The sequence below is a fragment of the Prinia subflava genome, chromosome 7 (assembly GCF_021018805.1).
Source record: "Prinia subflava isolate CZ2003 ecotype Zambia chromosome 7, Cam_Psub_1.2, whole genome shotgun sequence".
Lineage (NCBI taxonomy): Eukaryota > Metazoa > Chordata > Aves > Passeriformes > Cisticolidae > Prinia > Prinia subflava.
The window spans coordinates 15,479,961-15,504,646 of NC_086253.1; the positions used below are offsets into that span (position 1 = coordinate 15,479,961).

Consider the following 24,686-nt stretch of genomic DNA (forward strand, 5'->3'; position numbering starts at 1 on the left):
TCTACTCTAGCCACTGAATGTATGACTCCAGAAAAGAGAAGTATATTATATGGTTTTATTCTAACACTTTTGTTATAGCTCTATTAATAATAAAGTTTTGATGAATGAAGTACATGAACCTTGCTAAGATCATTTAAGCATGGAATGTCTACAATGTAGTCAGCTACAACCATTTACTACTTCTTTGAGTAGAGATAAAATTTTGATTTTACATTGAATTTCCAAAGTACACGGAAAAAAATGAAATAGGAAGAGCATTTACATCCATTTTAATTGGTGGCAGGCATAAATTCATAAAACAAATGGGGAAGAAAGACCATTTAGCAGAAACCTCAAAAAGTGCAGATACAGATTTGTTGAATGACAATCTTTCACGAGATTCTCCAGCAGGCTTGGTCTTTCTTTTAGACATTAGGGTCATTAAACACTGTCACACAGAAGTCCTCAAGGTAAGTGAAGATGAAAGCATACTGCAGAAACAAATTGGTGCTTCCATACATTTCAATCCGTTGGTGAAGGAGATCTCCTCAAATAATTTACCTTTATACTGCTTTGCTTCGAGGTAGTCGGTCTCCACCTGTTACAGATTGGTTGGAATTATTACCATAAATCTTTACATGGTGACCTATGCCACAAATTACATAATATATTAACTTTCGTGCACAAAAATAAAATTGGGAAACCATAGTTAATTTTAAAGAACATAGAAAAATCACAATACTATTAAAGGGGAACATCCGATTCTGATATAAATTTGTACTGCAAGAATTTCATGATGGTCAGATGTGAAACTTCATATTTAGAAAAGAAAAAGTACATCAAACTGAATAATACTAGTAGTATATAAAGCCAAATCACACAAGATCATTTCAAGATCAATGTAATAAATGCTTATTATTTAGCAGAAAAAAAATCAGGAACAATGTACAAAATAATAGTGCAAGAACAGCTGCAATCTATTTGTTCTCATCAGTTTTGAGATTTTGGTTAAAAACTTTACAGCTGGCGAGAGATGCTGCTGAAAAACTCAGATTCCACTCAGTGGGCTGATTAAGGCACATCTTTATGGACTTCAAATGTTCATTTTCTGTGTTCATGTCTATTGAATTCTGCGGCTCCGAGACTTTCACTTGTAGCGTGCTGTCAGAAAAGAATTGGGGGTAGGAGAGGGAAAAAATGAGAAAAAGTTTAGTACACTTTCCTCTTGCCCTGCAAACAAGCTGATAAGAGGCAAGATGAGGTGGCGGCAGATGCTGTATTCTGTTGGGGATTTTTGTTGTTTTAGTGCACTGTTCCAGAAACACTGAGGTTAGAACCTGACTGTGCCGTGAGGTAGATGGGGCTTGTCTGTGTGGGGATGGCAGCACCCGGCTCAGTCTCCTGCTCGGGCTGTTCTTTGCAGAAGGTGCAGGAGCAGCTGGCCTTGCTTAAATCATCTCCAGCCGACCTCTGTAAAGCCACAGAGCAGGAACTGCGCAAGAGTGTGGGGCTTGCTTTTATTGCTGACAATGTTAATTTAGTGCAGCCATGGCAGGACTTGCATATAGACAGTATTTTGTTTTAAATCCAGGGAAAAAAGTAAAAAGTCCTGTTTGGGAGTCACTAAGCAGACTAGGACAGATGTATGGATTGAATCATCAAACAGTTTGTGTTGGAAGACACCTTTAAAGGTCATCTACTCCAATCCCCCTGCAATAGACAGGGACATCTTCAACTGGATCAGGTTGCTCAGAGCCCCACCCATTCCAATCCTGAATGTTTCCAGGGATAGGACACCCAGCGTCTGTCTGGACAACCTCCTTCAGTGTTTCACCATCCTCATCAGCAAAAATGTCTTTTTTAATTTATAAAGCACTCAGAAGTGCTTTAAGATACAAAATATGCAGACTACAATTTCAAGTCTCATTTCAAACCTTGTCATCCTTTTTATTTTACTGTCTACCTCCTGCAGTGATTTGTCCCCTGTGTGTGATACATTGTTTCTCACCATACTTTTCAAAGTTTTTGAGAACTTAAAGAAGGATACAAAGTTGAAAATATTTCTGTGGTACTAAGAACAATGTTCTAAGTAATGTAATTAAGGGTTGGAGGTAATCACCATGATAAAACCTATCTGAACAGAGTTTCCTATCAGAGGGGTATTTAAACAGTAAAAATGCCTTTTACTTGCTGCATTTGAGGAAAACAGGTTCATCACAGAATGCAGGAGCACATTCTGGAGGATTGAATGTGCAGTAGTGTAGTGCTCACATGGGTGAGCAGAGTAGCTGGGGACAGTCATTCAGTGTAGGACTATAACCCAAAACATTGGCTTGTGTTACTCAAATACCAATGACTGACTTTGATTAAAACATTTCCTATGTCACAGCAAAAGGGAAAGAGCTTAGGCAACAGCTAAAATGACAATTCACTGTTGTCACAGATATTAGAAACATTTTTAATTCTTTTGCGTTTTAATTTAAGCTCCCCTCAAGGTTGTGTGTCTTTCTGCCATGGCATAGAAACAGAAATTTCTCATTTAGTAACACCAGCTCCCAACCCTCCAAACTGGTGCACTTGTCCCATGCCCTGCATTTCCTTGTGTCATTATTCAGCCTTTATCTTTTGCCTTGTACCCTTTTCCCTCTGGTTGCTCTGATCTTTTCCTTCCTGCAGGAAAAGGAGTGTAGGTGTAGATGACAGACAGGACTTCAGTCAGCCAGGTTACTTTCTTTTTTACGAGAGTTACTTTCTTTTTTACAGAGTTTGCAGTCTCTTCAGAGTTGGATCTTTGTCCTCAGAAAGTCAAAAGCTTTTCTTATGACCATGGGATTAAGTGCATATGGGAGATGGTAAGGGTGACTTCTGCAGTTAGCAGCTTTCCTCACCCCTACTGATTTTGTGCTTTTCAGGCATGGCCAGGTAGCAAAACATAACTTTTAACAACTACCCAACAGCTAAATGAAGGATAGGGTAGGAAGGTTTTGGTCTGGTGTTTTAAGGGTTAGGCTGGCTTTGGGTTTTGGTTTCTTTGGTGGTGGTGGCTGCTATCTGAAAGGAACATAAATGCATTGGGAATGAAGAAATTGCAAACTATGAAGTAGTATATACCTGCAAGGTGCTTCAAACCCCAGCATTTTGCCTGTCTTTAAAACAGTAGACAAAGCAGTAAATAAACTGTGTTGAATGCTGGGCAAGTGCCAGAGAGAAAAAGCCAAAGGTTCGGGCTCTTTGTATGGCCTGGCACGTTCCTTCCGTAGATCAACGAGGAATTGCACCAAGCTGGTAAAGGCCATTTTCCAAACTACACTGCTGGTGGTAACAGTGTATCCTAAGATTTGGTGTGACCATCATTCCTTCCCATTTGCTTGGATTACAACTGAAAATGCTGAGTGCTCTTTTAGAACCAAACAGCCCTTTCCAAGGACTCAGCTCTGTCAGGGACTATCTTACTCGGCATCTTTTAGGTTTGTACAGGTTTCTGTACAAGGTGCAGTTGGCTGGACTGAATTTGCAAAACTAGAACTGCAGTGTGTATTGATAATTGTCACGTGGTGATCCCTTTACCTCTCAGAGAAGAACGCTAGGAAACTCAAGATTGCTTTTTAAATGAATGCATAAAAACATAGATAAATGTTAATTTTTTACCCCAGTTCCTCATTATGGGTAACATCAACAAAAAAAAAGTTTAAGTATTTTAGAAAATTTTACCTTGATAAAAATGAAGTGGTTATTATTGTTAGAGATCTGCTTTAATATATTTGTTAACCAAGAAGAACCTAGTCTTTCATCTTGCTTTTCAGCCCTTTACATGTAGTGATTTATTTTCCAGCTGTTGAAGTAACAAGGTACAAAATTTGGTGTATTTAAATATTTTAAAATCAGAGAATTGTAATTAAAGGGATAAAGTTAAACAGAAGCAGTTGAATTTTTCCAGTCAAATCTGTCAACAGATTCTACTCTAAATTTTATTCCACTCTACTTGCACAAGCTCCACAGTGTGTTAAGCATTCCCAGTTAAAGAAGATGTTACACAGAACAACCCTCCTGTCAGGAATTCCAGTTACAGCCTGGTGGTCACAGAAGCCCTGAAGCCTAAGCCAGGAGAGCCTGGAAGAATATCCCCCCTTTACAGCCCCCTGGAGCTCTGCACTACCAACACTCACACCGGTAAGGAGATGGAGTTGCCTTCGATTTCCTAGACAACAGGCATCTACTGACCTTACATAATGGTCTCTAAAAAGGTTAGAATTTTCAGTTCTGATGCCATGTGTTTACCATTCCAGCAATTATCATCTGTTTTGTTTTTATTCACTTGGGAGTGACTCAGTTAATCAGCTTCTGCTGCATGTGATTTGTGGAAGTCAGCTACAGGTGCTTCTGTGACATGGAATAGGTACTCCAGCCATGTCATATCCAATAGCTCTGTTTTCACTAAGGAATTTGAAGACAGGACAACAGTGCTAAAAATTCCAGAGAAAAAGATGAAAACCATCTTCATTTTTTTTTCAAAATTTGTATAACAAATCAGTGAGATTTCTTGAAAATCCAGTATTTTTTTCTTAATCTTTAATTACCCTCTCCTAGCCCTTTTCTCTAAATAGTCTTGAAGTGCTGGTAACATATTTCCTGCATAATTGAAAATATTTTCTATTTCACCATGTATAATAACTGATCCATATAATTGTTGTCTGTTCTTAGAGCGTAAAGAACAAAAAAAGGGCTATGGAAACGTGACTATACTTTTTGATCTGAAACAAGAGCAATCTGAAAAAACACCCTGAGGGAGCCAAATTCAGCAGCCCCCTGGCAGGTGCTCTGCCACAAGAGTCTGTGCAAGGGGCCTGTTGAGTCTCAGAGGGGTCTGACTCTTCCCCAGAGCCATGTGGAGCACAGAGGGGTGGCAGGCAGGGCACTGAGGACAGGCACAGCACGCTGTGCAGGATGACAGGACACACTGCTGGCTCAGTGCAAGCTGGCAATGCCCTCACGTGCTCTGGGCTTTCTTTGGAAGCTGCCCCACACCAAACCAGTGGCTCTGGAACAGTCAGTGAGGACCTCAGGATGGTTTTGTGTGTGCTGTAACTCCCAGCTCCCCTATCACCATTACCGAATCACCTCTGAATTTGCCATCTTTCAACAGCACTGCAGAAAGGATGGATTGCCTGTGTTTTTCTAACAAATCACCCCTGCATTATTCTAACTCAGCAGGCAGATCAGAGTAACATCAATGGACTCTCAGGTCCTCTCTGGTCTCCTTGGCTAAGCAGAGAGCCCTGTGTGTAGTTAAGTTTCCACACCTGCTGGGGCCTAAAGGCATCATCTTGCCCCCCCAGATTTTCCCCTTATCATTAAATAGAAAGGAATAGAAAGGTTTCAATTCTTACTTCTACAAAAGTAAGCAATGAGTGGCCTCCCCATGCCCCTAAGTGCTAAAGAAAATCTTGTTGTTTTCCATACTTCCTGTTAAAACTGCCTGAATACAATTAAAAAAAAAAAAATTCACATTTCTTTCTTTAGTTTTACCCAAATCATCATTACACTATTAGAAATACTGATTTTTAATAGCAGGATGGGAGAACAATACCAGAAAAGTTGTGGCTGCCAAGCACAAAAGAAAAATAATATTTGAATTGCTTATTTTCTCTCCAGTTTGGAGCCACATTCTTCTGGAAAAACAGGATATTTGACACCTGTTGTTGTTGTACGAAAATGATAAAGTTTAAAAAAATCTGGCTAGCTCAAGTCCATATATTTGCTGAGTTAATCTGTCACAACATGTTGAAAAAAAGTAGGAAAAAGAAAAAGTTGGAATGGGTGAAAATGTCTCTTATCTGTTAGGTCAGTCCTCAGCATTTCCCATCAGAGACTGCCATCAATGTTGTGTGCTTGTGTGCTGTAAAGCAGCTATGAACATATCACTGTAGGGCTGTGTTTCTCTAAGTCTTCTGCAACACCTACAGGTGAAAACAACTCCTTCCCCACTATTTGGAAGCAAGGTCAAACTGGCTCTTATCCCCTGTCTGACAGAAATTCTGCAAACTTGCACTTGTTAAACACTGCCAGCAGTGATTGCAGACTGGTAGCTTGGAAAGCATAAGAGCATCTGTGACACACAGCACGGACTCGAGGCTTTTACAGAAGGGTTTCAAAAACACTGAGTAGAAACAGTAAAACTTAAGCAGAATAAAAAACAACAAAAAAGTTCTCTGTACAAATTCTACTCAAATGATTTCTCAAAAAAGGAACTAGTGGAATACACTAGGTTAAAATCTACAATGACTACAGTAGCCTCGGTATGATTTCCAACAGAGATTGATTTGTTAATGTAATATATATTGAAAAGACAGCAAACCAAGCATGCACAGTCCGACTGTCTCTAAAATTTAAACTAATTTTTCCCACAATGGCAAAACCCAGCAGCAAAGAAATCTACAAAGAAAATTTTTAATTTCTCATTTCCATTTACCAACTGGATTCTCATTGTAATATGAAATAACATTTCAGCTATATGGATGGAATCACATTTGAGAATCAGAGAGAGAAAGAAATGCCCTGGAAATCAATCAAAGCAAGATGGGGAGATGAGCAATATTCAGGGTGTCTTAAAAGTTAGCTGTAAGAGTCGAGTTTAGCAAGGCTGGAGTGCTAAGACAAATAGAACAGTACAAAATACCAAGACAAGAGGTGAACTGAATGGAGATAAAGAGACAGGGTGAGAAGTCAGAACCAGCCATAATCCCAGGCTGAAATGATGGTGGAAAGTTTATTTTGCTATTGAGACTATCTCAGAGTTGTTTTCTCAGTTTGAGGGTGAAAAAAAAGGAAGCATGAATTAATACAAAAATAAAAAAATAATTAAATTAAAATTAAAGTATGAAATTAATACAAAATATATGAGAAAGATAGCTAGAAGAGGCAGGTAGGAATTCGTGAGCACTCTTGGCCTGTCAGGGAAAGAGCACTACTTACTGGAAGCGTTTCTTCTGAATCTATGTATTGAGATAACCCCAAATTGTTCAAGCTTCAAATTCAACTTGCACAGAGATAAAATTATGTAGCAGTACTAATCATTAGTACTTCATCTTCAAAGGCCACAGCACAACAGCAACACCTGAGAGCAGGTGTTACATTTTCATGTAAACATTTAGCAAAGTGGAATGGATGGCAACAGTTTCAGAGTGCAGTTAGAAAAATAAGGTAGCTTTCTCCCCAAAACCAGTCAGCCTCAGAAAATGACACACAACACTTCATAGGCAATATAAAAGGTTTTAAATTGCAATTTCATTGAAGAATTTGGGAACAAAAACTCATTTTAAAAATAAATTAATCAGGCTTGCACAGCCATGGAAGTACAAAGCTCCTTTCTAATGGCTCCCCAAAATACAGGGCAGACTTGAATATATGTTGACAAGTTTAAATAGCAACAACATTCCTTCCCCCTTTTTAAGTTTTAATTATTTAAAGCAGCTTGACTGAGAAAGTTATGTAGAACAGTGATCTTTTTGACAAGAATGTTTTGTGATATTACACTCTTTAGCAGTCCACAGAAGGCACGGGTTCTTCAAGAACAAGGATATAAAATATTCATGTAAGCTGTCACTGAAGTGGACATGAAGCAGTCATAAAATTAGGGTGTAATTTACTAGTGATGACAGCACATAACCTGTTAAAGAAAAAAATATCCTATGATCTCAAATTGTTCATAGCATACTGTCTTAAAAGATCTTGGGAACAAAAACCAGCTAAGATTGTAACAGTTGAAAGGCAGCATCATTAATTTGATGATAAACATAATGAATTCTTGGCTTCTAGGCACCACCATGAAACAAACCTTCCTCTGATCATCAGTTCCCTGAAAGAAAACTAATTTCAAGTTATTACTAGAAGTTAGCAGCATGCAAATAAATAAAAACCCTGAACACCTGCTGTGCAGATGAGCACTGTTGTATTTGACTTAAAAACATACTATAACAGAAGAAAAGCTTTTTCTATTTTTCTTTCTACCTAATCATAATTAAAGATGGTTTTGAATGAGGAAGTAAGGTGAAGGTTGGAGGTTCAGAACAATGTGTGCTGCTGGTTCAGGCTGTTCTGAGGAAGTTCAGTGCCTCCATCTCAGTGCTGTGATGAATGCAGACGTGGAAGTCCTGTCATTTGAACTCAAATCTTTAATCCATTATAGTTTTTTGACATTATAAATGCAATTATGGTACAGAGAGAGATAGTCTCAGAAATACAATGAGACAGTCCCTGGATGGTTTAAAACCCACCAGGCTTCTGAATTAAGGAAGGTCAAACAGCAATCTGCAAATAAGTAATTTCCTTTTCTGAGATTTCTACTACTTAAATGTAATTTAAAACCAGCTGTAAGTAGTAAACAGATAAATAGGAAATGTCAGCAACAAATATGATACACAAGAGAATTTATTCAAACACACATCTCAAGAACTTTAAACTAGAAAGACAGGTAACAACAACCACCAAATTTTAAGAATTGATACCTTACGTATAGCTCTTAAATATTTATTTGCATTGTAAATAAATTTCTTAAATTTTAAAAATAAACTATTGTTATTGAATGTTTTGAAAATTACGGTAAGTGGCCCAATAAAAACACTGAAGCCTAACTTTAAGTAGTTTTTTTTTCCCCCTTAAAATTTACCCTGCATTCAAAATTAAAGGTTTTACACATAGGCAAGAGAGCAAAATTCAAGTGAGAATAAGAATTTATTTTTAAAGAAAAATATTTTAAGTCATTCTTACAGCTTCTAGACAAGAGTTTTTTCAGCTACGTTTCTATTTCATGTACAGGGAAATAATCCATTGTTTACACCAGGATTTCAATAGTTTGATAGAAAACAGCTTTGAGGGCAGGCCTGTGTCAGTAAAATATCAAGTATAATATCTGAGTATTTCTGAAATCCACACCTTAGGTAACAGAAACTTGTGACAAGATTTATCTGAAAAGACTGACTTCCCTGAACATCTTAATTTTCATGTATGTAAGTATTTTAATATTAAATGTGAAAGCCTCATCATTCTAATACCTAGCAGAATCATAACTTAGAGATATTCTATCCTGAGATACAAAATGAAAACAAAGAATAAGAATACCTATGTAAGACCTGCTTGGAAAAACTTGATTGTAGTCACAGTACTCACTGATGGTTTGACAACTGATCTAAAACATCCCAAACCAAGCAGAAATTCAGACTTATGCTTTTGAAAGTATTTTAAGTCCGAAGTTATTTTGAAGGCCATTTCTACTGGTATGCATGAAGAAAAGTAGGTCTAAAGTTGGCCTTACCTGAAGAAAGAGCTGCAGTCAAGATACCCGCTCCACTTAAAGATAAACTGTGATAAAAGACAGAAGCAGATTCCTCTTATGGATGCCCAGAAGTGGAAATGAAAAGGAGGATGTGGCAGCAAATGGAGGATGGAGAATAGGTGAGTGGCACAGCCACTGAAAGAAAGTGTGAAACTCCTGCCTAAACTTAATTTGTGGTAAGGAACCAATAAAGCTGAAAGCAGACATAAGTCAGGTGAGTTTCTGCTGTTGAAAAAACATATCAAATAGTAAAATCCAGTCAGATTGATGAAACTAAAGAAAAGAACACAGAAAAGGGCACCTTGCCTCCATAAATCATGAAGTTTCTCACTAAAGGTTTACATCCTCTTGACACAGAAAGAGATACCATCATTTGTACTCCAAAGAAATTGAAGGATAATCTAAACAGCCTTTACTGGTATCTGAAACATGAGAGGAATCAGCATCAGAAAATGGTTCCCTTTCAGTTATGAAAAAATGCAAAGAAACAAAACTTGCTTGAACTGTCCCACAAGAACAGAAAGTGCAATTTGCCATGAATATGGCAGCAGAAACTCTAACTTATCTAGTTATAAAGCATCCAGAGCTGTTGGCCCAAAAGCATGGAGATAGGAAGATGAAATCTGTTTAAATACCTTGACGTTGGAAAAGACATATCTTTACACTATAGGAAAAAAATTAAATTACCTGGTCTTCAATATGAAAAAGAATGGATTAAAAATCTGGTATGACTTTTTACAAAAGACTTTCCTTACCTGGGTTTGAAGAAATCTGTGACAAAAGCTGATTGACAATTTGCTCATGGTATTAAAAATCTCTTGGCAGGCGTATGGACCAGATAGAAAGGACCAGCCAAAGTATACAGTGAGAAACATGCAGTAAAACTTCAAAACAGGAATAAAACTGGGCTGCATTAATCTTCTGCAGATTATCTTTTGGCACTCACAAACACACAGCTTGGGATAAAAGGAAAGCTGCTGCATGATCTGAGAATCAGTTACAGTTTGGTACTAAAGGAGAGCAAAGTATGAAAGCAGGATGCAGAGAAATGTGGAATAACCAGAATGTAATGGCTTGGCTGGTGTGAACTGTGGCTCCGACATGGGTCTGAATAAACAGAATGAGTAACAGCAATGTTGTAAAATGAACAACAGCTCAGCAGGACCCCAGTGCTGCACCAGTGCAGGACAGGCACTTCTGGGACAAAGGCACAGGCAGCTATTGTGGAGCAGAGATGAAGCACAAGTCAGTGCTGCACTGCTGCAACACTACAAGTAAGTGTCACGAGATACAAAAAGCAGCAGCACAGCCAACACAGGAAGAGACAGACAATGGCAAAGGTGCAATATCCACTACAGCAGCAGAGCTGATGTGCAATGACTTGGCATCCCAATTGAGCTTGAAAAAGGGTGCACACCTTTCTATAAAAAGGTACAAAACTGCAGGTTAAACATAGATGTTCTGATTATTAACTAATTAACAAAAAAAGTTAATGAAAAATCACACACTGAGAATGACATATAAAGTGAGCATTTAGATGAGAAAACGCATCAGTCAGCTGAAACCTGGCAATCCAACAATGGGAAAAAAACAAGGAGGAGATATGAAAACTGTGGTATTTTATAGATGGTTTTCAAGATGATACCTCATCTATTAAAAGGAGACAATGGAGAGAGATGTGTCTCAAGAACAGCACTATTTTATCAAGTTACACTGCAACCAATCAAAACATTGAGTCCTAACCTGGTTAGACTGTAGAGTCAGTTACAATAATTTCAATCTTTTATTTGACTAGCAGTGAAAAAAAATCTACTTTTCTAGCTTTTTATAAAGCACTATTAAAAAAACCCTTGTGAGCAAGAAAGTAAAAAAACTTCCAAATAACTTTCCAATTGGTATCTCAATTGAGGTTCTACTTGAAGTTGTTCGAAGAAGTAATTTTCACTGAAAATCATACCTTAGAAAGGTTCACAGGTAGCACATATTCCTATATAAATATATTCATGTACAGGTCTGAAGATCACACATTTCTATGTAATTGTATTTGGCAAAACCCATAATTCTGATTTCCAAACATTTTCTTCTGATTTCTTTCAAAATACCTAATAAAATCTTTAAATAACTATGAACTATAAATAACTTCAAATAACTATAAACATGGGTAATGAGGACTCCATAAACTTTCTTTATCACACACCCGAACCCCCATCATGTTTGACATGACACTGAACACAGGAAGCACAACACTGCTCCAACTGCCACCAAGGGCAAACCCGACAAGCTGCAATGCCGTAGTGGGGTGTGCAGGGCAATACTGGCAAAACGCTGCTCTTAAAATATTAGGGTTCTTGTATACAGCAATTTCCTTTCAGATACATCCACCTAATTAGTTGCTGATCACTGTAAAAATATCCGTCTTAATTAGAACCTGAAGGTTGTCAACAGTTTTCATAAACACACAGCATTCTCAGCGACACCCAAGATTCAAGGACATTTTAGAGAGCCTTTCTTTTCCATGGTGACTACAGGAAACACTGGAGAGAAAAAGGCTTTTGATAAGGAAATACTGTTCATAAAATACGGCTAAAATACTATTTGTATTAAATTTATATCCAGTTGCCAAATAACAAAAACATTTCTATTCGTCTCAAAGGTTGTTTAAACAATATCTTCAAGGCACAACAGCAATTATAGCAAAAATTAAAGGACACTGCAAGCACAAGGATGAATAGTGAACAAATGTGGCATTCTACTTGGCTTAAAAATCTGAAAAAGATTTCAAACCATCATGGGTCAGACTAAAACTATCCTTTGAGGAGTGAAAGATGAATTAGGAAAGGAAAATCTACCCAACAGTACATGTGAACAACAACCCAGTCATCTCACACTATTTTAAATTTCCCCCCTCAATTCTGGAGCCAGAACCTGTACTTTTTGAATGTAATTAACTGAAGATTCCAGTATAAGACACTTTACAAAGATGTGGTGAAAGTAAAAAAGCAGCACTAGTTTTAGCATATAAACAATAGAGAAATGCATACTAAGACACAGCACATGGAATTCTTATGAATTAAAGCATCTCTCTTGAACTATTTTCCTATTTTCAACACTGAAATGTTTAATTGTCTCAGCAAAATTAATCTGCTCTGGTCATGGTCAGACTACAGAAATACTTTATTTACAGGTTACATCTTCACAGGCTCTGTTGATTGACTTTCCTCCCTTTCTATCTAACAGCAACAAAAGCTCTGCTTTAAGGCCATAAACTCTCAGCAGAAGAGAGGATTTTAAAAAGGATATGCACTTGTCAGATTTTCAAAAGCACTGTGCAGGCCTTGGAAAACCGCTATTTTCTCTTCTAGAAAAAGGCTTACAAAGAAAAACAGAAGATTGCCTATATTTATTTAGTATTACCAGTTCCCTAAAGAAAGCTGAAAAATCTAGCCACTTCCTCAGGACCGAGGACAAATAGGAAAACATGACTATGAGTGTCTCACTTTTTGCAGAGGTAAAATTAAAAACAGACAGCAAAACAATACTGAATAAAATTATGAAAAAAACCAGCCCAGCTTAGGTATAAAACTGGGTATATAATTCCTACACAAAAGAATTGTGATCGGGGCACTAAACTACAGAAAACTACATAACCTAGCAGGTAAAGAAATTTGAAGACCTCAGACCCAAGTTCTTTTAAAAAGTCCATTCAAAGATGCAGGAGTAAAAATCCTTAGCTCAGAACCCTCAAAATAAGTAACAGCACACTCTTAGGCAATATGCAAATAACTGCAGTTTAGAACTAAACAGCATCCAAATCCTACACACTCCACACTAGATCATGTGTGAGAAAAACCAAAGGAAAGAAGAGTATGTAATCTGGCAAGTAGAATTCCAGACTGTAAAACAAAATGGAGCATTAGACTGTGGCATGGGAGCTGCCGTTGTTGCATCATGGGGAATGAGGCAGAGACTGTTAAGTTCATGAAACGAGTAAGGATTTATTACACATGTATAGTCAACTATGTATCAAGTGTACCTTTCTGCTGTTACACTTGTGCATTAAAAATGGCCCACTTACTAAGAACAGCATTTCATTTCATATTCTTCTTATATTTCTATTAATGCCCTTACTTCAATTTATGTCTGCTTGTGAAACCGTAACTTCTTGTGTGGCAACTACAGGTATGAAAATTTCTGCTTACTTTGCATCACAGGTGAAACTTACTTTAGACCCAAGTAACCCTCTGATGAAAAGTCTTTGTGAGAAGAGCCTTCTTAAAATTGACAGATTTAACGACTGTCACACTATGTCTGCACTTCTCCTAACCTAATATTTTAAATTTGTCACTCATTAGGGGTGTAGAATGTGGTCCTTCATGGAAGCTGAACAACCTGCTAAAACCAATCTTGTTTGTCAGTAGGTCATTCACAGTAGTAGGGGAAGTGATTCCCATTTGCAGCTTCATTATTACTGGACTGTACTATGATGAGACAAATAAGCAACACTACTGGAATACTAAAGCCACACTAACACAGATGTGTCAAAGAGAATTCACAAAATTTTCTCTTTCAATTTTTAGCAAAGTTATAGTAATGGAAGTTAAGTTTAAGAAAATGTTTGTCTGTAATATTAATACAGATGTTATTTTATGTACACAGTGAGGAGACCAATTAGACTCCCAACACCATAGTTTTCATAGTTTTGATTCTTCATTCTTGCAGCCAACTTTGAAATGACCACAAAATTCGCAAATTCTCTTCTCAAGTACTGCACTAATTTGATTTAAAATAAGATTTAAAAAACACATTAATACATAATAAAAAATTAAAATTGAAGAGTCATATTCTCTGCTGACAAATCCAAGAGATATGTTCTATAACTCCAGACCACTTGAAGAAAAGCTAAAATGTAAGGGCAAAAATTAAAAAGTTCATGTTAGATGAAAACATCCTAACTTTAAGTGATAGAAATTGATTTTTAAAAGCTTTTGTATGCAAACTCCCACCCTGATATGAAGGGCAAATGCACAGGTCTGTGATTTCAGCTCTGCCTGTTACTGTAGAAGGCTCACAGTCTCTTTTCGATCTGTATGAAGTCCACACCCTCTGAAGCAGATTTTTAAAATATCCAGTACATTGTAAGATTGTAAAATGGAATATTTATTTTACATGTCTCAGTTTTATCATTGGTTTAATAGTTTTTTGTATTTTACCTTGGCTTTCTTGAAACCTTTTGCCCAGGTCCAAAGCATGTGAATGTGACCTTCAGTATTACAAGTGAACTACTCTTGTGAAAAGAAAACAAATGCTTTCCTGAAAACATGCTTATGTAATTTTCTTTGCACAACGGAGAATAATAGCGTTTCAGTGTTGCTAAAGAAATTTAAATTGCCAGAAGATGGATTTAGAGTAAAAGGGAACTGGACCTCAACACATCAAATGCATTTTGGAAGCAACAGTACAGAAGTAGCAGGAAACATCAGATGGATCCATGTATGTACCAGCCACCTTATCTTGACTAGAACAGGCAATGAGAAAAAGCAATTAACTCTTTTCTGTTGCTGCCATGAGTGCATGGCTAGTTCTGGTTGCTGGGCACTACCTTGAGCTGTAAGAGTTCAATTGTTTATTCCTGCTTGCACATTATAATGAAAACCAAGTGTACATAAATTTTGGTAAAACAATTCTGCCCATCTGCCACAATGTTTCACAATTAAACAGCATCACATCTCCCTCTTTGAAGAACATTTGTTAAGACCCCAACATTCGCCAAGGTTGAAGAAAAACTTCAAATACTGACCATAGATGTGTCTATAGCAACATTTCAAGCATGACAAGAACAATGATATAGTTTATGATACCACATAAACAAAAATACAATCCAAAGAACATATGAATGAAACATGATGTTTTCATGTGCATTAAACTTCCAGATGCAGGAATTATGTTTGAAGTCACATGCATGCACAGCTAGAAATCATGTTGCTTCTTTTTACGGAGCAGCTACATTACATTAAAAATGTTTGTATGATTTCCTTGGCTGGTGCAGAGCATACACAATGTTGAATCAACACAGCAAAACAAGACATCTTTCCAATATGAGACAATCCTCTGATAGTGCAATAGTACCCCAAAGAAAGATCTGGGATTACAAGTGTGGAGACAATTCCAGAATCATCATTCTTTGTCTTTTAACATTTCCTTTATCAATGAACTTGCTATCATAGCCTTTCTAAAGACAATGACTGATATGAGAAACCATGAGTAAAAGGGAAATTAACAAAAACTGTAAATGGAGTAATGTAAAATATCAAAATAGTTATCAGATTTCCTGAAGTTCCAAAACTAAAGCATGAAAGTTATCAGGTAGATAAAATTGAGTCCCAATTAAAACTAACATGAGACCGTATCACAGTAATAGGTCTTGCATTACCATAGAAACAAAACATTTACAGATAAATATAACTGGAATGTAATATTTTCTCAATAAGTTATGAGAGAGCTCTTTCTTCATTTGCAATATAGAAATGGATATGTGCTTTCTTTTCCTTTTCTAGTTCTTTTTTTTTTTTTTTTTACAGTAATTTTGTGTCAAAGTTTGAACTTCTTAAAAACAAGTCATGTTGAGCTTGGCCCCAGATCAATGAATTAAAATACAAAAGAGTAATCTACAGATAAAAAAATGCTATACTTTGGAAAAAAGCAGGGTTATAGTGAATGAGCTTAATATGAAGAATTCTATATATCACATGAAGTACAAAAGAAATAAAGCATACAAGACTCATTATATTGTTTATATTACAACTTAAATTAACCTTTCCATTTATTATCAGAGATCCTTTTCTACAAGATAGAATACAAAGGAGGACCTAAGATTTTAGCCTGATATTTTAAATAAAGTTTTTTTTTATTTGGGCAATATATCAAATTAGCTAATACAATATTGTTTCTACAAAGGCAGTCATTTAAATCACATTCCAGGAGCTGTGTTTCACTTGGTAAGCATTTCACACCTTAGTAATTTTGTTGAAATGAGTTGAGACTTCTGTTTAAGGAGATCTCTTCACCCAACAGAAGTAATTACAGAAATGTGCCGTCTTTCTAAGTAATATAATGGCCTTCTGAGATCACAGTTGTATTACAATGTATTTATAAATACCTATCTTTAAAAAATGATTTAATTTCACACTAGCCTAAAAAGATTCCAAGCTGAAGTATTTAGCATAGTAACTGTATATTGTACTTGTTGAAAATAATTTTGCATTTTAAATTGTTGTGTAAGGATTCAACGTGCAAAACTCTTAGAGTCAGCAAATTTCATCTGGCATGGAAAGGATACTAAAATGAGTCTCTGAATAATTTTCAGAAATACAAAATACTATCTTTTACCGTAAAATTACAAAACTATTACAGATTTGTAACAGAAATCATTCAGTGAGAACTTTTTAAAACCAGCTATATGTTAATACACAGAATTTATGCTTCATTTTATAGCTTACCCCTCCTCACACTAAGAGAAACTATACAATGGAATGAAATTCTGTTCCTTTTGAAGTCAATAGCCAGTTGTGACTGACTTCAGAATGTCAGAACTTGACTTCTGGTCTGTCTGAACTATATTGGTTAGCTTATCAGAGCTGAAAGAATGGTGCAAAACATTATATACATTTTAAAATTGCACTTTCTGAATTATTCTGAAGTTATGCAATGTTTAATTAATGGCTTTTCTGAAATTAAAATGAGTAACATGCGATTAAAAAAAAAGTGCTTAGCTGTTTGACTTCTCCAATTCTTTAGGATTTCAATTTTAAGATGAAGCGGGGAACAGGAACTTACCTACTTGGTACTTTGGGTAATAAGGTGCCATTTGTCCACTACTGCATGATTGTCTCTTATGCCTTTTTCTTAAATTTGTATCAGTGGTCTCCCATTGTGGACTTTTTCTTTTGTTTATTCTAGTAAGACCTTCAGAACTACCAGAAGGATTATCATCCTGGTTTACACTGCTACTTAATTTTCTGCCGTGACATGGGCCATCTAGCTTTTCAGTCACTTTAGAAGAATTAGATCCTTTAGATGTTTCCACTTCATATTCTTGTTTCTTTAATGTATTTTGTTTAGTAGAATGGGACCTTAAAAGAGGATGTCTTTTTTCTTCCATATAGGCATGAGTGCTTCTACTGTCAACAGCTTCAGGAGAATAAATGACATTGTTTAACTTACATGAATTGTGCTGCTCAATATGGTTGATTTTTCTCAGAAATATCCTACAGTCTTTAAAGGTTTTGGCTTTCCAAGTATTTTGAAACAGTTTATCTTGGCTTTGTTCTTTTCTAACATTTTGCTGGCAACGAATTGTTCCATTTGCCTCTGAATGTGACTTAAATATATTTGTTAAACCAGGATGTGGGTTAAAGTCAGAAGATCCCATCATCTGTTGAACAAATGCATCTCTGGCTTCATTTTCAGTTGGCAAGAGGCTATTCTGAGACTCTACTAAAGTCTGAGTGGGCTGGATTTCCACTTTATTTTTCTCCTGCAGCTTGGGTGTTTCATCACTGGTTTCCCCACTTGTACTTTTAAACAACTGGCTTTGGCAAAATAACTGCAGATTTTTCTTTTTTGATTTCCAGCCTCCAGAAGCCTGATTATAGAGCTTTTTTGTTTGTCCCCACCTATCATGCTGCAACTTCTTAAATTCGTTTCTTCTTAATCTGGCTAAAGTGAAATTACTTTTCATGCTTAAGACTGGAGACCTCACCATGTTATGTAATATTTGCAATTTCCCTGCTGGTTTTGAAGGGGACGATAGTGCAAACTTTTTAAAGTGCTTTCTGAAAGGGCAAGTGCTAGGATCAGACTGTTTCGTTTCCATCTTTACCTCTCTAGTGCTAACTACTTCTAAGGGATTGCGAGCGTTTGCCTTTCTCACAAGAGAGAGAGACTGTGTTTCTGTAGTTTGCATAAACCAGGTGCAGAGCTCATTCATATTACACTTTTTCTGGAAAAGCATTTTTACAGGTGAAGTTTCAAGTTCTACAAGGCAGGAGTCTAGAGGGTCTGACATTTCAGTATTGCAATCTTGTTCAATGGGATCCCTTTTTTCACATACACATTTATCAAACTCACTTCCCCCCACTCTCAACCAGGTATTAGTCATCTGTTCAAACCTATTGTTTAGTTCTTCCAACAAGGTGTCACTTGAAGTGGAAGTAGGCCACCACCTGAGAGAGGGATTTGATGAAAAAATGGGATCCAATGATACTTCATTAATGGGCCCAAATTCACCATCCTTAAGATCCTTTTTAGCATTTTCTGAATTTCTCAGTTCTGAGGTATCTTTGGATGCTGTGCTCTGATTTGATTGTTTGAGTTTTTCCTTTCGCCCTTTAGCTTTTTTCAAATGGAGTTTATAAGATTTATGTAGTAAGGCACTTCTACAAGTAAATGCACTAGAAGATGCTAATGAATGCAAAAAATGCAGTGAAGGTTTTCTGTCTCTAGCAGAGTGTCTGGATGGAATTTCACGTTTTCTTGACACTGTTGTGGTAACATTGTGTGGTCCGTCCTCTCTAGAATCTTTCTGCATGTTCTTTACTTGACCCATATTATTGCACAGTTGATTTTTTCTTTCCTGTGATATGTTTTTTTCTAGCACATTCTGCTGCTGTAAAGGAGGCAAACCGTTGCTGATGCTCACTTTTCTTTCCTGAGGTGAAAGTCTGCTGACAGTCACTGATATGCCGGAAATTTTTACTTTTGCTGGCCTGCCAGGTTTTCGAACGGTGGTCAATGGTTTCTTAATCTGCCGGATGACATTGCTGCAAGGATGTGGTGACGCCAGATTACTCTTGATAGGCCGGACATAGTCATAACCAGAGACCTCCATTTCAGTAGAAGGATTCTGGAAGGCTTTTACCATTTCAGTCAAAGCATTTCCAGTTTCTGCATTGTGCCTTGCTCTGCTGGGATCATTGGCAAAATTAGAATCAATATGTTGTGTGGGCAGAATGCTGATGAGATTTAGATTACCTTCAGAAACATGTCTCTTAGTTCTTCTTGACCTTCCAAAAACAACTGTCACAGTAATATTTTTGTTGCTGTTAACTTCTTCCATTGCTGCTGCATCAGACTTGACACTTTTACCACCACAGCTAAGTTCAGGTCTAGGTTTTGTGCTTCCACTCCCATCTACTTTTGGTTTAGGAGGCCGTCCAATAGGTCTCTTAACCTGCTTAACTACTTGAGGACCTATTTTCTTTGGTCTACCAGGTTTTCTTTTGAAAACTGATTCACTGCTACTGCTTGATTTCTCCACAACTTCATCTTTTTTTTTTGAGTCATTCATGTTAATTTGACCAACTGGACAAGAGCTTGTAACTGCTTCTGCATAAACACAGCTTGACCCCTCCTTAGTATCATTTTCACTGCAATCACAACCCTTGACACAGACTGTATGACAAAGGTCACCTGTGGCCCGATTATCTAACAAAGTGTCTGCATGCCCCTGAAACAAAGAAAGGTCTGTGCTTCCTTTAGAAGATGCAGCTGCAGATGTCAAAGTGTATTTGACTCCTTCATGACTGTTAACTTCTGAGACAAACATAAGCTTAATAGGACTGGAGTAGTTTAAGGGAGATGAGATCTCCCCGGCTTCAGATGGTACATGCAAGTCCCCATTACTGGAAGCTGAACTGCTTGAATTAAAGGTCAGAGATCCCAAAAGGCTGTCATTAATTTCTTGATCTATAACAGTTTCTTGTGTGTTTGATGCAACACAAATTGCTTTGATTTTACTGCTGTTTGGCACATGTGAATGTGGAAGGAAGCTTTGTCCCATGCATCCCATTTCATTCAGAGTGAAAGGTAAGCCCCTTCTAGGAGCTGGGTTCATAACCTGCTCATAAGCATTATCTTTTAATTTTTGGCTTATTTTGTAACTATCCAAAAATGAGTCGCTAGTCTTTCTGGCTAAGTTTATTGTATCTTCTAAACGCTCCACAACAACTTGCAGATTTGTGTCTCTCACTATTTTGCTTATATTTATGTCACTGCATCTTTCAGCATAAACATTTTTATTTATTTTCATTTTTTCCAAACTCTTCAAAGACTTTTTTGTACTGGATGACTTTCTAAACATGATATTGTTTGTCACATACACAGAGTACCACCCAGGAGGCACAATGTTACGTTTAGTTCTACTCAAGATCTCATTACTCTCATCCTTCAGAGGAATCTGACCAGTCTCTTTTAAGGTTGCACAATCTCCTTGTGTATTTGGGAGTTTTGCCTGGCTGGCTGCAATAGCACTGTTTTCTGAAAGAACTAAAAAGCTGGAGCTGGTCTGAAAATTAGTAAGAGGTAGTTTGAAAGACTCTGTTTGGTGTACTGGAAAGCACATAGGTTTGGTTTGGCAATTCATACATGGATTACTTTCAAGATGTTGCAAAGTCTCACCTTCTATCAGAGTAAAACTATGTAGTTTATTTGGATGCATTTTCTCAAATTTTTTTGTAGATTTCTTTGCATTTCTCTCAGAAATTGACCTTTTTCTTACAACAGTTTCATCAAGGCTTGCAAGCTCCCTCTTGATTTGCAAAGACTGTCGTCGAATGACTGGTGAATCAGGAGAATTATACGTTGCAAACAGAGTTTCCTGACGCTTGCGAAATCTTGTTTGGATAATTTTATTTTCCACTTGTTTATCATGTTGGCGAAGTAATTCCATAAAGCTGTAATCACTTGCCTTAGCATTATGCAAAAGAGAAGTTATGAAGTCTCCTAATTTGACATCATTTTCTGGTGCCCTGTCACTGCTAGAAAGTTTTACAAGATTTGTTGCTAGATCTGTAGTGTCTATTGATTTCAACTTCTCATTAATGCGGTCCATTAAATCTTGAAAAATGGCAGAATGTTCACCTTTCTCAGAGTTCATACAGCCATCATTGCTTTCTTGGTCTGCTGATACCAGTGCTCCATCTGAATAATCCATCTCCTTTCCTTCGCACGTTTTACCCTCATACTCAAGTTCTCCCTTGCATCCTTCAGCTGGCAAGAGGGATGGAGGCTGGTTGATGGATATTTCAAGCTTGTTGTTGTCTAAAGTTGGAAAATCCATAACCATTCCTTCTGCCAATTCAAATTCTTTACTGTGTACAGGTGACAGTGGAGGGGGCGATGGGCTGCGGGATCTGTTTGAGTTTTTAATGCTGCTTAAGAGGTCAGAGTCCTTAGCTGAATATGTACATGCTGCTGCTTTCACAGAATGCCTGTTACAATTTTGCAATTGGTCAGCACAATACTTAGGAGAACTACATGCTTTGTTCACCATTGTCTTAATACATCCAATTGCTACAGCTTGGCATGACAAAGAATGGAAATCTTTAATACAAACAGACAGAGGTGGTAAACAAGTGTTTGGTCTTTGATTTTGTAAACAGCACCTTTTTGTCAGCATGTGTCCATTGCAACTGCAAAATGGACTGTGAGCATCCTCTTCAGTAAGGGAACTGGCAGTTTCAGAGTGAACCAAATGTGTTTGCTTGCAACTGCAAACTATAGGAATATTTTCATCCTGTATTAGGAATTTTAACATAGCCAAAGTCTGTTGCCAGTGATATGAACAAAAAGACTCCAAAACTTTGTTTAATGTTGATTTTCCTTTTTCCAAATTAGCTGTTTCCTCTGAATTTGCATCAGCTGTTGAGCTTGAACTGAAAATGAAAACAAATCAAAACAAAATATAAATTACAGTAAAACACCATATCTAAAGTTTGTTATAATGGTTAAAGTCAAGCCTAAAAACCTGACGTTTACAAAATAGTTCTGCTCTATTTGTAGTAGTCAATCATACTTGCAAGTGTCACTAGCAATGATGTGCATCTTATCAGTGATAGCACTAATCTACCATTAAGGAAAATAATCATGAAGAAATTAGAGGCAAAAAGAATAATTTGAAATACAGCTTCTTGAACCTAACTGTAATTACAACAATGTTAACTTTCTGGTATTTCAAACTAACTTAACCATTAATGAAAGAAAACCTCACCAAGAACCCGGCAAGCTTGGCATTACCCCGATTTCACTAACTGGGGCACAGAGAAGGTAAATGACTGAGGTTCAAGGTTGTGGCAGAGGAAAGAATGGATCCATCTCTCCTGAATCTCACTCTTACATATTTAAATACTCAAGTGTATTGAGTGCTCTTCAGGATACACTTGAAGTTTTTTCTACAGACATTTTTATGTCTATATTTGTTTTTAAAGGACACTTAAGCTAACAGAAAATGGAAAAAATAGCCTAGCGCTCTTTGCAGGTAAGATTTTTCTTTTCAGTTTTTAAAAAAATTGCAGTGGTGCATCATAAGCTCTTCATTGCAATAAATTAAACACATGTGTGCACACACAGATTCTTTAAACAGAAAGAGAGATAATCACCACTGGAATAAGTAATTTCGAAGATACAAGTTAATATCATTTAAATATTCTTTAAACAGGGTAGGCCTAAATCTAAAGATTGCTGAGCAGTTATTCTCAAATGTATTAACTAAAAAAAAATCTTATAAAATACTACTTTAACTATTTAATCAATTTCTTATAAATTATTAAAACTAATGTCACTACTTACCTAATCAATCATTTATACTGAAAAGCTGAAAATTTTCCATGGTAGAAATTAATACAAGTATTTCTTCAATTAAATGCAAAATCCTTATGCTGAGTAACAACTATCAACAGATAGTTAACACCTATTTCAAATGTTTTACTGAAACCAATTGCATGAGCAGAAAATGTTGGAAGAATTCTGTTTTAGAAAAGTATGTATAGTTTAAACATATCACCAAACTCTGAACATGACACTAACATTTTTTCCTATTATCCCCTGTAATTTTTTTGTATTTAAGCCTATACTTCAAAAACTTTTCATTTTGATTTATTTTACAACTAATCAATGAACAAGCATTTAAAATTTAATGTGCTGTATTTAAATATAGTTACCTATAGTTTTCCTTCTCCTGTAACACTCAGTATGAAATGGTATACATTCAAAAACAGGCATCTAGATGATACTAACTCATAAAGGTGTAAGATAATTGTGATGGTATTAGTCAAAGTTGTGATTATATTTAATCTGAAATTATTAAGTCTTAAAAAAAAAAACCCAACCTCTTTGCACTTTGCACTTGCAATCTAAAGTAAAGCCTGCATTATTCAAGAGAATGTCAGTGTCAGGTTTTGACTCTTTTTGAAATGGAACTACACTGAGAAAAGCCTGACTGTTCCTCCAACAAATTCAGGAGTCACAAGGTATCAAAATCACTACACTTGTAAAAAGAAAGCTTATTCTAATAATACAATTAAGGATAAAAGGTAATTGCCCTCCCCACCACCATGATTTTAATTAATGTTTTGAAAAGATTAAAAAAACCAAACCAAAACAAGAAACCCCAACATGCTACTAGGCCTTCATCTTCCATATTCTGTTTGTAAACAAGAGTAAATTTGTTAAGTACCGATTTGCTAAAAAGGTAGCTATAGCAGAGTCTTTTTTCAGACTGAATTTCTAAACAGGTGCCTTTCTATCTGTCCAGACCTGAAAGGTGTGTCTACAGTTTGACTGGAGAGCTTTAACTAGAGAGGGCCTGGATCCATAACTGCTATTTAACATCTGTTCACTGGTGGAAGAAACTTCTGGGGCCTTACAACCTTCTCAAATGAGCAACTAAATCACCCACAGGCCTCAAAACCGTTCTGAATTTGCTATATGGAGATCAATTTGTTGTATAAAGCAATATTCTGATTATCACAGACATAATGGACATTCTTCTAAAAGAATTTCTTTCCTGATTATCCACCCTTGTGTGACATCTATAATCTGCTTTCCCTTAACGTGAGTTAGTTTCTAAAGCTGACAGACAACAGACAACTTTCATCTATTCTACTGCAATAGTACCACAGTCCAAATGATCTTCCAAGTTTGAAAAAACACACGGAGCTCTTACTCAGTCACCATTTGGGAGCAGAGCTTACTACACAAACAAATTCAAGCATTAAAACAACAAATTTTCCTTGAAGTGTCTCGCTGTAGAGATGTCAATATATTTAAACATAGTAACTTTTAGTAGCTTTTCAATACAACTATGGAATTATGTGTCGGTTTCCTGTAGTACCTTCCTATACCCCTTTATATTTGTTTTGTCATACTGGAGTTTCGACTATGCCCAGGACAAAAGGCTTAAGCAATAATTCCACAGAAGGAAGATCTATCACTCTGACAAGCTGCACGCTTCCTCCAAACCACACACAAAAAGGTGGCTGGAGAGAGTGGGCAGGAAACGGAGGGGTTAAGAGGTGAGAGGATCAATGCACTGCTGCCCTGG

General features: G+C 36.6%; 1 protein-coding gene across 7 annotated transcripts in view; it reads right to left on the reverse strand.

Annotated features, from left to right (window-relative positions):
• Window positions 1-246: 246 nt before the first annotated feature.
• Window positions 247-24,686, reverse strand: part of LCORL (ligand dependent nuclear receptor corepressor like) — an 80,813-nt gene continuing 56,373 nt past the window's right edge. For 4 of the 7 annotated variants that reach the window (XM_063401681.1, XM_063401685.1, XM_063401686.1 and 1 more), the window contains 2 exons: window positions 17,144-22,020; window positions 1,002-7,645 (listed from right to left, as the gene is read on the reverse strand). In XM_063401681.1, the coding sequence (XP_063257751.1) occupies window positions 7,602-7,645; window positions 17,144-22,020 (4,921 nt within the window). In that variant the 3' untranslated portion in view covers window positions 1,002-7,601. Of the gene's footprint in view, window positions 7,646-17,143; window positions 22,021-24,686 lie in introns of all 7 variants that reach the window. The other 3 variants (XM_063401682.1, XM_063401683.1, XM_063401690.1) reach the window with 3 other exon arrangements.